At 48.0% G+C, this 12,203-nt stretch overlaps 1 protein-coding gene across 1 annotated transcript; it reads left to right on the top strand.

Annotated features, from left to right (window-relative positions):
- The first annotated feature begins 49 nt into the window (after nt 1–49).
- SNRPD3 (small nuclear ribonucleoprotein D3 polypeptide) lies at nt 50–10,740 on the top strand. The gene is made up of 4 exons (XM_082640690.1): nt 50–198; nt 1,591–1,734; nt 8,568–8,760; nt 10,511–10,740. The coding sequence occupies exons 2-4, from the start codon at nt 1,609–1,611 to the stop codon at nt 10,570–10,572; spliced, it is 381 nt and encodes a 126-aa protein (XP_082496816.1). The 5' UTR covers nt 50–198; nt 1,591–1,608; the 3' UTR covers nt 10,573–10,740.
- The last annotated feature ends 1,463 nt before the right edge of the window (nt 10,741–12,203 follow it).

The raw sequence follows: 12,203 nt of genomic DNA on the forward strand, positions 1-12,203 counted from the left end.
TTCCCAGCCGGCGGGGTGAGGAGAAAGCGGAGGCGAGACTTCGCCCGCCACTAGGAAAAGGAAGGGGGCGGGCCCTGCGCTAGGCATTTTGGGAACGCGTGGTATTCTGGGAGAGCGGGACCCGCCATTCGCTCGCTTCACGCCTTCGCAGTCGCAAGAGTCACCTCCGTACCAGAAAGGAAGAGGAGACCGGAACCGGTGAGGAGAGGCCGGGGCGGGCGAGGGTAGGCCGAGGTACCCGCGAGGGGCCGGGGGCTGGAGGAGGACGCGCTGCCGGGAAGCTTTGCGGGGCTCGGGGAGGGAGAAGAGCGGGAAGCCCGGCCACCCAAACATGAGCGTCGCCTCACTAGCGCCTGGGAGTGAGTTCGTTAACTTTTCCCCAAAGTACATGCTCTTCAGTTTCTATACCTCTCCAGGCCAGTGTTTTTTGAATCATCCAGGTAATGGTCTTGAGATCATTTCTAACTGATTGCCTCCTTCCCCCAAATCCTACCTGGGTGATCCTTTTCAAAGCCCTTTGCATCTCTGCCTCCATCCCCCATTCAGACACTGGTCCCCTCATGCTTTCTACACTGTTACACAAGTTTTTATCAAGTTTCCCTGCTTCTAAATCGTGTTCGATTCATTTTGTAAGTGCGTATGCCTTTCCATCGGATAATTCCTATACTGCCGTGGTTCCCCCACTGCGTTCAGCATAAAATCCACACTCCTAAGGCTCCGCACCAGGGGAGCCTGTCTTTCCCAACCTCTCCTGTTCCTTTTCCTCTCTTGACCACACAAGATGTGCCCATCTTGGAACAGAAAAAGTCCACTGCTTTTCCCTTTTAATTAGGTCAAGTCAGGCTCTTGCCCTGATTATGTTTTTCCTCCAAGATAAGCATTTCCTGCTTGTAGCACATTGTCACTTTGTGAACACTTTGCTATTTTCTCTTTAGCCTTGATGGTGAAGTAAGTGGAGGGTCAGAGAGCACTTAATAGGTTGAATTAAATGCACAGCCTCTTCTCGACTTGCCTGGCTCTTTTGGTCTGTATCTGCACTGCTTAGTGCCCAATGCATTGGGCTCTTGAAACGTGGCTAATGTGACTGAAGGACTGAATTTTCTATTTTAATTTTATTTTATTTTAATTGAGTTTAATTTCAGTAGCTGCATGTAGACAGTGGCTACTGCCTTGGACAGCTCAGGTCTGTGTCATAGGTTCTCCAAGAGATGTTACCCACAACTGAGGGTTGACAAATATACATGCATTCCAACCTTCTCTTCTCCAACACACAGTATTGGGGAACACATAGTTATTTGATGAAAAGTAAGCGATCTACAGTGGGAGGGAGATGGGAGGCACTTTTCATTCCATTAGCTTTCCCTCTAGCCTCCCTGTTCCTCCCCACCCACATCTTGCATGTGTTTGCCAGATAGGTCCTTCAAGCTAGGAGTTAAGCTACTTTTTTCTGTAAAAAAAACAAAAACAAAACCCTGCACCTTTGGCATCTTTGCTAAGTTTTGTGTAGTTTCAGGCCTTGAGGGCGTGGTGTTTGCCACATGCCTTCTTGGGCTCTGAAAGGTGAACTAACTGTTGTCTCTCTCACTGTAGAACTCTCTTCCTGCCGAGATGTCTATTGGCGTGCCGATTAAAGTCCTACATGAGGCTGAGGGTCACATCGTGACATGTGAGACGAACACTGGTGAGGTGTATCGAGGGAAGCTCATTGAAGCAGAGGACAACATGAACTGCCAGGTATCCTGCTTTGCACTTGAGGCTGTAGGGGAGGCTTGAGCCTGTGCCTTGGAGGACAGAAAGATGATGGTTGGGGTCTTTTTGAAGTTCTCATTCAGCAGTTACTTACCGAGTGCCTAATGTGTGCCAGGCACTGCTACAGGCACTGGGGATGTGAGTATAAATAAGAGCCATTCGGAAGTTTGGAATATTTAACTTTGTTCTTTGTGTCTCCCAATCCCATAATCATTTTCTCCCATATTTTGGGGACCTGATTAAGAAAAGTGACACTACCTTCAAGAAAACCATCGGGTTCGGGGCCACTGTTCAGTTACCCCATATGTTTGCATAGTGCTTTGCAGTTAGCAGAATCTTCTGCTCACATATTGTGTTTATTTGCCATTTTTCTTGGGGGAGGCATCTCATTTGATTGCATTTATAGCAACTACCTTGTGAGGTAAGCAGGTTTGGTGATAGTTTCATCATCCATAAGATAGGAAGAATAGGGGACTTCCCTGGTGGTCCAGTAGTAAAGAATCCACCTTACAATGCAGGGAACGTGGGTTCGATCCCTGGTCAGGGAACTAAGATCCCACGTGCCATGGGGCAAGTAAGCCTGAGCGCTACAACTACTGAGCTCGCATGTCTAAACTAGAGCCCATGTGCTGAAAACTACAGAGCTTCATGTGCTCTGGAACCCGCGCGCCACAACTAGAGAGAAAAGCCGCAACAAAAGATCCCACATGCCGCAACTAAGAACCAACGCAGCCAGAGATAAATAAAAGAAATAAATAATAAACCTTAAAAAAAAGATAGGAAGAATAAGATTAAAGGACTCATCTACTGAACGTCACTCTGTTAATGAATGTTGGAGCCACTTCTTGATGTGGTGCCCTTCCTGTGGCACAGCGTTGCCTTTTGTTAATAGTCACGTGGATTTGTATGGCATCGCTTTACAAAGTGTGTAACATAATTTCTCCTTAAGAGCTTGGACTTTGGAATCAGATGTGGCTTTGAATTCTGATTGACCTTGGGCATGTTAATCACCTCAGTTTTCTCATCTGTAAAATGAGAACAGAATTAGTTCTGCAAGAGATTGACTGGGAAAGCTAACAATGAAGGGTAAAGGAGAGGGAGCAGGAGAGCTTTCAGTCTGGGGTGCTGGTCTGACACGGGAAAGGAGAGGGGAAAGGAAGGAGGGTTGAGTAAGAAGAGCCTTAGATGGTAGTGTATCTCTGAGGAAGTCTCAGCCAGGCAAAGGAAGGTTTCTCATTGGAAGAGTCTAGCATGGGGCACAGGTGGCCTGGCTCTATACCCCCACTGTGGTCAGTCATTGGCTGGCAGCTTGAGAAGAGAGTGGCTTCAGGGTGAATGCTGTGGTGGATCCCAGTCCGAGCAGTGCACTCCCAAGACTGCCACTGGGGTAACACCCCCACCCCAGGGCTGTTCTGAAGATCAGATGAGAGAGAGAGGGAGAGGGAGAGGGAGAGGGAGAGGGAGAGAGAGAGAGAGAGAGAGAGAGAGAGAGAGAGAGAGAGTGAGTGTGTGTGTGTGTGTGTGTGTGTGTGTGTGGCAACTAGCTCAGCACCTTGCACATTGTAAATGTCAACATATGGTACCTGTTGATGTTTTCTAGGTGAGAAAACTGAAGGTCAGAGAGGTGAGGTGACTTACCCAAGGTCATATTGCAGGACAGGTGTCCTAAGTATCCATTGTTTCACAGGGTTCATTGGTTTATTTGTGATTTCTCTGTAGCTTTGAGCATCCTCTTCCTGCCAGGTTGACCAGCTGGGGGTTCCCTCGTGTTTGGGGAAATAGACATATGGTGACTGCAGGTTTCTCTCCTCAGTGTTAATGCCACAGAGGTGGGTGGGTGGCCTCTCTGCAGGCCTCCTTTGCCTTCGTGAGGTATGGCTGTCATAGGTCCAGTCCTCTGGCTGAAGGCATCCTCATCCATTTTAAGGTGCTTCAGTTTGGTGAGTGGAATGCAAGACTAGGATAGGGACTCTTCGTGTGTTTATTCAGCTGTTTATTTGGATAACTTTCTGAGTTTGCAGAGCTTCAGACTTCCCATCTGTAACGTGAAGGTAAGGTGTCTGACCGGGTGACCTTGGTGTTCTCTCTGATGGTAGCCAGTGTGAAGTAAAGCACACAGACCCTGTGATGGATCTGGAATCATTGCAGCCTGCCACCTGGTGTGACTTGTCATGAGCTTTGGACCTCCCTCACCCTCTGTTCCCTCCTTTCTAAATCAGGGATAAAAATAGCACCTCAGCCTCAGGACTGTAGTGCAGAATAAACGAGCCGTTGCATGTCAGATAGTGGGGCCCTGCCACCTCCTTCCACCTGTGTTAATCTGCTAGGGCTGCCCTAACAGAGTCCCATGCTGGGTGGCTTAAACAACAGAAATTTATTCTCAGGGTTCTGGAGGCTAGAAGTTCGAGATCAAGGTGTTGCAAGGTTGGTTCTTCTGAGGGCTGTGAGGGAGGGATCTATTCTAAGCCTCTCTCCTTGGCTTATAGATGGCTGTCTTCTTCCTTTATCTTCACGTGGTCTTCCCTCTGTGTGTGTCCGTATCATAATCTCTTCTTATAAGGACATAAGTCATATTGGACTAGGGCCCAGTTACCTCTGTAAAGATCCAGTCTTGAAATACAGTCACGTTGGTGGGGACTAAGACTTCAATATGTGAATTTGGGGGGTGTGTACAATTCAGCCTGTTACCCTGCCCATGCCAAGATTCGAGGCCTCACGGGGTATAGCGAAACCTGGCGCGTTGGATAGACCCCAGCGGGCTGTGGCGGAGCTGAGCTCACTGTGGTGAGCACCCAGCACAGTTGACTCACGTGTCCCTGGGCTGGGAGGCCGACGGTGCCTGCTGTTCTCCTTTCTCCCTAGTCCCAGTGAGTCTGCCCTTTGGGGATGAGAGAGTCCTCTTGGCTCTCTCTCTGCTTGTTCTTTGCTAGAGGGCAGCTGAGTTCAGTGTTTGCCATTTGATGTTGGGTTTTAATAACATTTTCTATTATAAAAATGGTGTGGGGGACTTCCCTGGTGGTGCAATGGTTAGGAATCTGCCTGCCAATGCAGGGGACACGGGTTCGAGCCCTGGTCCAGGAAGATCCCATATGCCCCGGAGCAACTAAGTCCATGTGCCACAACTACTGAGCCCGTGTGCCTAGAGCCCATGCTCCGCAACAAGAGAAGCCACCGCAATAAGAAGCCCATGCACCACAATGAAGAGAAGCCCCCTCTCACCGCAACTAGAGAAAGCCCGCACGCAGCAACGAAGACCCAATGCGGCCAAAAAATAAATAAATAAAATTTAAAACAAAAAAAGGTTTTTGAGGAAGACCAAAGTGAATAGTTGTTTTTTCGTGGGAACTTATATGTGATTAAATTTTAAAAAATATTTTTCTTACTTTAAAATGACAATCATGTGTTAAGCTTGTGATCATAAAGCACAGTAAATGTTATTTTTTAAAAAGAGAGTAAGGGCCAAATCCAAAATTTCATTATTTTTAAAGTGATGTAATTCCTAGATGTTTTGGTGGGGGAAAAGTGATAGTTAATAGATTCTGAAGAAATGATGCTTTGGGGGCTTTGGCATGATCACCCCGTCAGTGACAGGACTGTTTGAACTGTTTTCTTGGCTGTGGCGTAATGGTCTGTGGAAAAATCTACCTAGATGTTTCTTCTGAGCTATTCGAGAGTGGATTGCAGTCATCATACTCCTTTATTGCATAATATGTTGTGTGTATCTGTGTATATTTCCTCTTACTGTATCCATAGTGCAGTTATTAATTCAAGAACTCCAAGATTGATTCAATACTTTAACCTGCAGTGTATCCAGTTTCTACAGGTGCACAGTGTGTCCTTTATGGCCGTGTAGTCCTCTCTGCCTCATTCCCGGGTTTAGTTGTCAACTCATTTGATGCTTCTTTGGTCTGGGACGGTTCCTCCAAGTTTGTTTTTCACACCATTGATGATTTTGAAGACTAGAGGCCAGTTATTTTGTTAGAATGTCCCTTGTTTGGGGTTTCTCTGATGCTTCTTCCTAATTAGATTTGGGTTATGCTTTTATGGGCTGTTATTGTGTGATTTTTGTCTCCTCAGAGGGTCAGTCAGGCCTAAACACCTGTTTGCCCCTTGTTTGCAATGTTAACCTTGATCTTTTGGTTAAGTTGTTATGTGGTCTCTCCACCGTATGTTCCTTTTCCTTTTGAAACTAATGAGAATTTTGTGGGGAGGTTCTTTAAGTAAATACCTTGTGAGCATTCTGTTCCTCATTATTATCCCATTCTTCAGCCCCATTTAGCTTCCCGTGAAGATTCTTGCTTGAATCTTTTTACTATTATGGTTGCAAAGAATAATTTTTGTTTTTCCTCCATCATTCTTTCTGTATTTATTGGGTCTGCTGTATGGAAGTGCCTTCCCTCACCCCCCCATTTATCCATTCATTTACTATCAATATAGGCTCATACTGTCAATATGTTTTGTTAAGTTTGTTATAATCCATTGCTGTCGTTGTTTATTTTGATGTTCCAGTTATCCCATATTTGACCAGTAGGAGCTTCGCAAGCTGACTCTTGTGTCCTTTGGTGTGTCCTGGTCATTTTGGGGGAGCACATCCCTACCTTCTGGTATAAGATGCTTGTTACAGGCTCATCTTTTACCTTCCCTAACCCAGCTCTGGAATCAGCCATTTCTTCAGGAGCCTTGCTTTCTTTTAGGTTGGGAGTAGAATTTAGAAACCAAACTCTAAATTCTACTGGGTGCTGTTAAGCATTTTGAAGTCTTAGTTTAACTTGTCAAACTAGGACCTGTCTCCAAATGGCTGTGGCTTAACAGTGCCAGAAGTTTCCGTTCATTGCATGCACATTCTGTGCCAGGTACTATGCTGGGGTTTTACATACAATAGGTCCTTGAGTCATCACAGGACATCTCTCAGGACAAGCTTCCAGATGCCCAGGGTGACCAAGCATGGAAGGAGCCAATCTAAATCCAAGTGTCTGACTCCCAAGTCTGTGAACTTGGCGACAGTCTCTAAAATGAGGCCTAGAGTAAACCTGTTGGATCCCATTGCCTCTGAAAGCATCAGGCCCTCAGTTCTGACTGTCAGATTCCAGACAGGAAAATGAGGATGGTGGGACAGGGAGGGGGTGAACATCTGCTGGCTACTCGCCGTGTGCCCCGCAGCTGGGATGCTGTGACCGACTATCCTTGGCCACCCAGCACCCTCCGTCCCGGCCCCAGCCATGGGGGTAATGAGTACAGAGACGGTCTGTACTAAGATCTTCTCTCCCCAAAGTGTCATTGCAGTTGGGCACCTGGCTTATGCCATCTGTGTTTCATTATGGCTGTTTGGGAGAGTTGAATGGACGGGGTGTTCCTGCCTGGCTTTCAGTTAAACCGAGTTCACACAAGTTGCTGCCTTTAGCTCATAATGCGAGCACAGCTCGGGCTTGTTGACAAGCTGTGTACCCGGCGGAGGGATACACGGCACGGCCATTTCTCTGCTGGTGCCGTGGAGAGAGCGCGAGAGCAGCGGCCAGCCTGGTTCCTAGGCTGTAATAGGACTAGAGATGCTGGGCTCTTTCTTGCTTCAGCCCAGGTGGACACATGCCGTTTGTGAAAGCACTCAGTGTAAGTGTTGTTGATCTTATGTAACAGCCTCTGTCAGGGATTCTCAGAGCGGGTTGGGGAGGCAGTGACAGAGGAGGGCGTGAGATGTACCAGGATGTGCTGGAGGGGAGGCGGCTTGGCAGCTGCAGGGCAGCCTTAGAGCGTGTTTGATCTTTCTGCCGCTGGGCGCTCATGCAGAGGCCGCAGGGGCCAGTTAACACTCGAAGAAAAGAGCAAGTCAGGCTGAGGTGACAACAAGCAGTCAGAAACTGGGGAGCCAGCACACCTCTCTCCCATGTGGGCTTGACCCATTCTGAATAAATTGTAGTCCTTTTCCATCCAGAAGGCTGATAAAATAAGCTGCTTTATCTGATAAACGTGGTGCCTGTTGAGATTGGCACTGGCAGGTGTGTGTCACGTTCCCACGCCCAGCCAGTATCCTGGCTGGATTCTCCTCTAAGCCCCCCTCCAGCCCCCACCCCCCATCCCATGGTTGACGCATTCATCTGTCCGAAGTGCCGACCTAGCCCTGTCTGCCCTGCCTCTGTCCACAGACTTGCGTGGCCCCACAGTCTCTGAGGTGACGGCCCTGCCCTCGGCCCCAGTTCCTCTGCTCCATGTCCTGTCTGGCCTTTGTGCGAACTCTCGCCTCACACCTGTCCTTATTCTGAGCCATTCATGCAGGCACTGCCACCCCCACTTCTCAATCCCTGTCACCCAAGCCAGAGGGGATCTGTCTCACCTACTAGAGTGTGTCCCCTGGGAGGTCAGGGACCGCATCTGGTGCATGCTCGTAACCCTCACGGCGCTTTTGCAGTCCATGTACTGGGCAGATGCGGGAGGGGACACAGGGTTTGGACAAGCAATTCTAAGCCATTTCAGTTAGTTTATCACGTGCTGGTGGGAGAGCGAGGATGGCAGAGTTGGGGCTTTGGGGGCCAGTCCAGGCATTTGAATCAGGAGTCCCTGCCTTCTGGCTGTTGGACCTTGGACAAGTGCCTTAGTTTTTTTATCTTTAAAAATGGGAAATCTCATACTGTTAGGACCATCTCTGAAGTGCTGAGCACAGTCCCTGGCGCACACAATAGGCCCTCTGGAGTTCCCCCAGCTTTATTTAGTGATGTGAGTTTCTGCATTTCTGGACTCCCTTCCTTGCCAAGGCTTGTCTTCACATACCCTGCTCTCCACTGGTGCTGTTGGCCTTTACTCATGAGCCGGTGGTTCCCTTCCAGATGTCCAACATCACAGTCACATACAGAGATGGCCGAGTGGCACAGCTGGAGCAGGTGTACATCCGTGGCAGCAAGATCCGCTTTCTGATTTTGCCTGACATGCTGAAAAACGCACCCATGTTAAAGAGCATGAAAAATAAAAACCAAGGCTCGGGGGCCGGTCGGGGAAAGGCTGCTATTCTGAAGGCCCAAGGTAGGTGCTCCTCATGCACTGGTTGTGACATGCGGGTGTGTCGTGTACCTTTTAGAAATGCCCTGTTATTGCCGGGGCATGGGGGTGGACCTGACCTGAGCCATCTCCATACCCATTGCCACCCCTTTTCCCTGCAGTCTTGGGGGATCTAAGTGCCCTGCCTTCTCTGTCTGCCTCACCTGATCCCATTTACAGGAGTTATGCAAAATCCAAAGTGGCTCCTTAGAAAGAAGATGGGGACTTAAATGAAAGAGTAGATAAGTCTCCTGTAATGACTCTCTAGGAGGCCCTTTGTTTTCAGAAATTCTGGGGTGTCTGGGGGAAGCTTGCCCTGGTCTAGTTTGCTGACTAGAGGCACTGTGGTGTTGATTAGCTGACTCCTAAAGCAGTGGGATAATAGTTCCTCTTGAGGCTGGGGATGTCTACTGATACACAATATAAATAAGGGAAATGGGGGGGGGATCCACTTTCAGATAAGAAGTAAGCAGTTTTGAGCCATCTTTACCCATTAAAGGGGGCTGACTTCATTTTCAAAACTTCTTACATTTGAAAATAAGTCCGTCCTTTACCACTTTCCAAAAGTGGGACTAGCCTTTTCCCAGTGACTTGGTCTGACCTCTTTTCTTGGTTAGCCCAACCAGAGTTTTGTATGTGGGTCCTGAAAAGTTCTGCCATGTTGATTAGCTAAGAAAGCAAATGCAGTCGCTAGGAACCGTCTTAGTATTTATTGGTAAAAGGCTTTACAGTGCAGGAAAGTCACCCCGTCAGTGTCTTTAGCTGCAGTACATATGTTGAGTTTAAAGACGCAGTAGAATAACCCTTTAAAATGCCCTCCAGAAAAACTGATCAGAGAATCTCCTTGCCCTTCCTGGAAGAGAGATAGTTGTGGGGAGATGGGACCAAAGCTCTGGACCTTTGTCCTGGAGAAGGAACTATTTTCAGAAGTTCCAGCTTTGTGCTACAGATGCTGTTCTCTCTGCTTCCTCAAGGAGGGCTGCCCTCGTTGTCACTGTGTAACGATACCATCTTCTCTAGCAAAGGGAGGAGCCCAGTGGCCGTGCACTAGAAGGCGCTTGGCAGTGAGTCTGCCTTGGCCCGCTGACCTCTGCCTGAGCCACTGTGCCTGTGCCAGCCCCAGGCTCTGTAAGAGGAGAGGGGTGAGGTTCCAGTTAGTAGCCGTCAGGATATTGTCACCCGTTCTTCAAAGCCACTGGTCTCCTAGAACCTTTGGGTCACAGAGAACAGCAGTCTTTATGTGGGGAGTGGTTTTGGTTTTTTCCCCCCATTCCAAAATATTTCACACCTGCAGAATAGTTCGAAGAATAATAAAACCCCTCACCCAGATTTAATAGATACTAACATTTAACATCTGTTTGTTTCAGAATTTTCAGTGTGAATTAAATGCATCTGTCATGTTTTATTAGCTCACCCTGGGCCAGCTCTGAGAAGTCATCTTTTCTATGGTTCCCATACCGGGTCCCCAAACCACCTTTGCCACAAGGCCTTGCCTCTGGTGGGGAACAGTGCTGGGCTGGAAGGCAGGAGCCCAGGGCTCTCCAGCTCTGATGCCAGGCACCTGCCCCTCCCAGGGTCTCTGTTTCCCCCATGAAATGTGACACGGTGAGCATGGTGCTGTACCGGCTGGCCTTTCAGGCCCCTTCCTGGGCCATGTCCTGGGGCTCTGGCTGCTCTGTGATATGAGTCCTTACTGACCTGGCCTTGTCCTTTCTCTTCCCCACCTTTCTTTCAGTGGCCGCAAGAGGGAGAGGACGTGGAATGGGACGTGGAAACATCTTCCAGAAGCGAAGATAAATTTATCTGTTGGACAGAACTTTGCCTTTATTTTTTTCTTTTAGGTTATCTGGGTCGGGGTGTGTGCGTATGTATGTCTTAGGTTATCTTTTGACATCTTTTTCTTTAGATCTGGGTAAATGTTAAACTAAATAAATATGGTGGGTTTTTTTCTTTTTGAGAATATAAGGACTGTGTGTTCATTTTGTATTTTTGTGTGTGTGTGTGTTTGCTTTGGCAGCAGGTTAAACTTTCACACCCTGTGAGATGTCCTGCATTTTTCCAGTTTGAAGTAGCATAGTTACTGATAAGAGCATAAGCTGCTGTTCCAGGCCACTTGCTGGTTAAGCCCTTGGAACAACTCCAAGGGTGCACAGATTGCCTCGTTCTTCGGCACGGACATTCATGCAGCACTTTGTTCAGGCAGCCTTTGTGGGCGCACCATCAGCTCAACTTGAACAACACAACACACGTGGTCATGGTCTGTGAAAAAAACCTAATACTGTGACCTTGTAGCCTGGAAACCCCAGTGACTCAGCATTTAGCAAAAGTAATCCAATATTAAAAGGTAATTCAGGGCTTCCCTGGTGGCACAGTGGTTACGAATCCTCCTCCCAATGCAGGGGACATGGGTTCCATCCCTGGTCCAGAAAGATCCCACGTGCTGTGGAGCAACTATGCCCATGTGCCACAACTACTGAACCTGCGGCCTAGAGTCTGTGTGCCACAACTACTGAAGTCTGCGCAGCTAGAGCCCATGCTCTGCAACAAGAGAAGCCACCACAATTAGAGGCCCGTGCACCGCAAGGAAGAGAAGCCCCCGCTTGCCGCAACTAAAGAAAGCCTGTGCACAGCAATGAAGACCCAACACGACCAAAACCAAATTAATTAATTAATTTTTAAAAATGATCCTGATGTGTCAGGACTTTAAAAAAAAGAAAAAAGGTAATTCAGAGAGTCCTAGTGGCTTCTGTACTGGCTTCATAAGCAGTTTTGTGGTGATTCAGCGGACAGGTTCTTGTGTGTTTATCAGAGCATCTCAGCATGGACTGGCACAGCTGCAGCTCTTAATGCAGCGAAGGTGACTAAAGAGCACAGGGTGTGCAAAGTGAATAGCTGACAAAAGCACAGAAATTGGGAAAGCAACCTGGAGAAGTCAGACACTGAAGAGAGGTCTTGCAGGGATTCCGTGAAGGATGAGCTACAGCAAAAACTTGAGGAAAAGCCATCAATTATCGGCCCTTAGAACGTTGCTCATTGAATAGATGGTTCAAGTACTGGAGGGAGAGGAAGAACCTACATCAGGCAGAGATTTTTTATTTTTATTGGAGTATAATTGCTTTACAGTGTTGTGTTTCTGCTGTAGAACAAAGTGAATCAGCTATATCCCCTCCCTGTTGAGCCTCCCTCCCACCCCCCACCCCCCCATCCCACCCCTCTAGGTCATCACAGAGCACCGAGCTGAGCTCACTGTGCTATACAGCAGGTTCCCACTAACTAGCTATTTTACACCTGGTAGTGTATATATGTCAGTGCTACTCTCAATTCGTCCCACCCTCTGTGTCCACAAGTCCGTTCTCAATGTCCGCGTCTCTTTTCCTGCCCTGCAAATAGGTTCATTAGTACCATTTTTCTAGATTCCATATGTATGC

Source organism: Mesoplodon mirus, assembly GCF_964341445.2.
Source record: "Mesoplodon mirus genome assembly, chromosome: 13".
Classification (NCBI taxonomy): Eukaryota; Metazoa; Chordata; class Mammalia; order Artiodactyla; family Ziphiidae; genus Mesoplodon; species Mesoplodon mirus.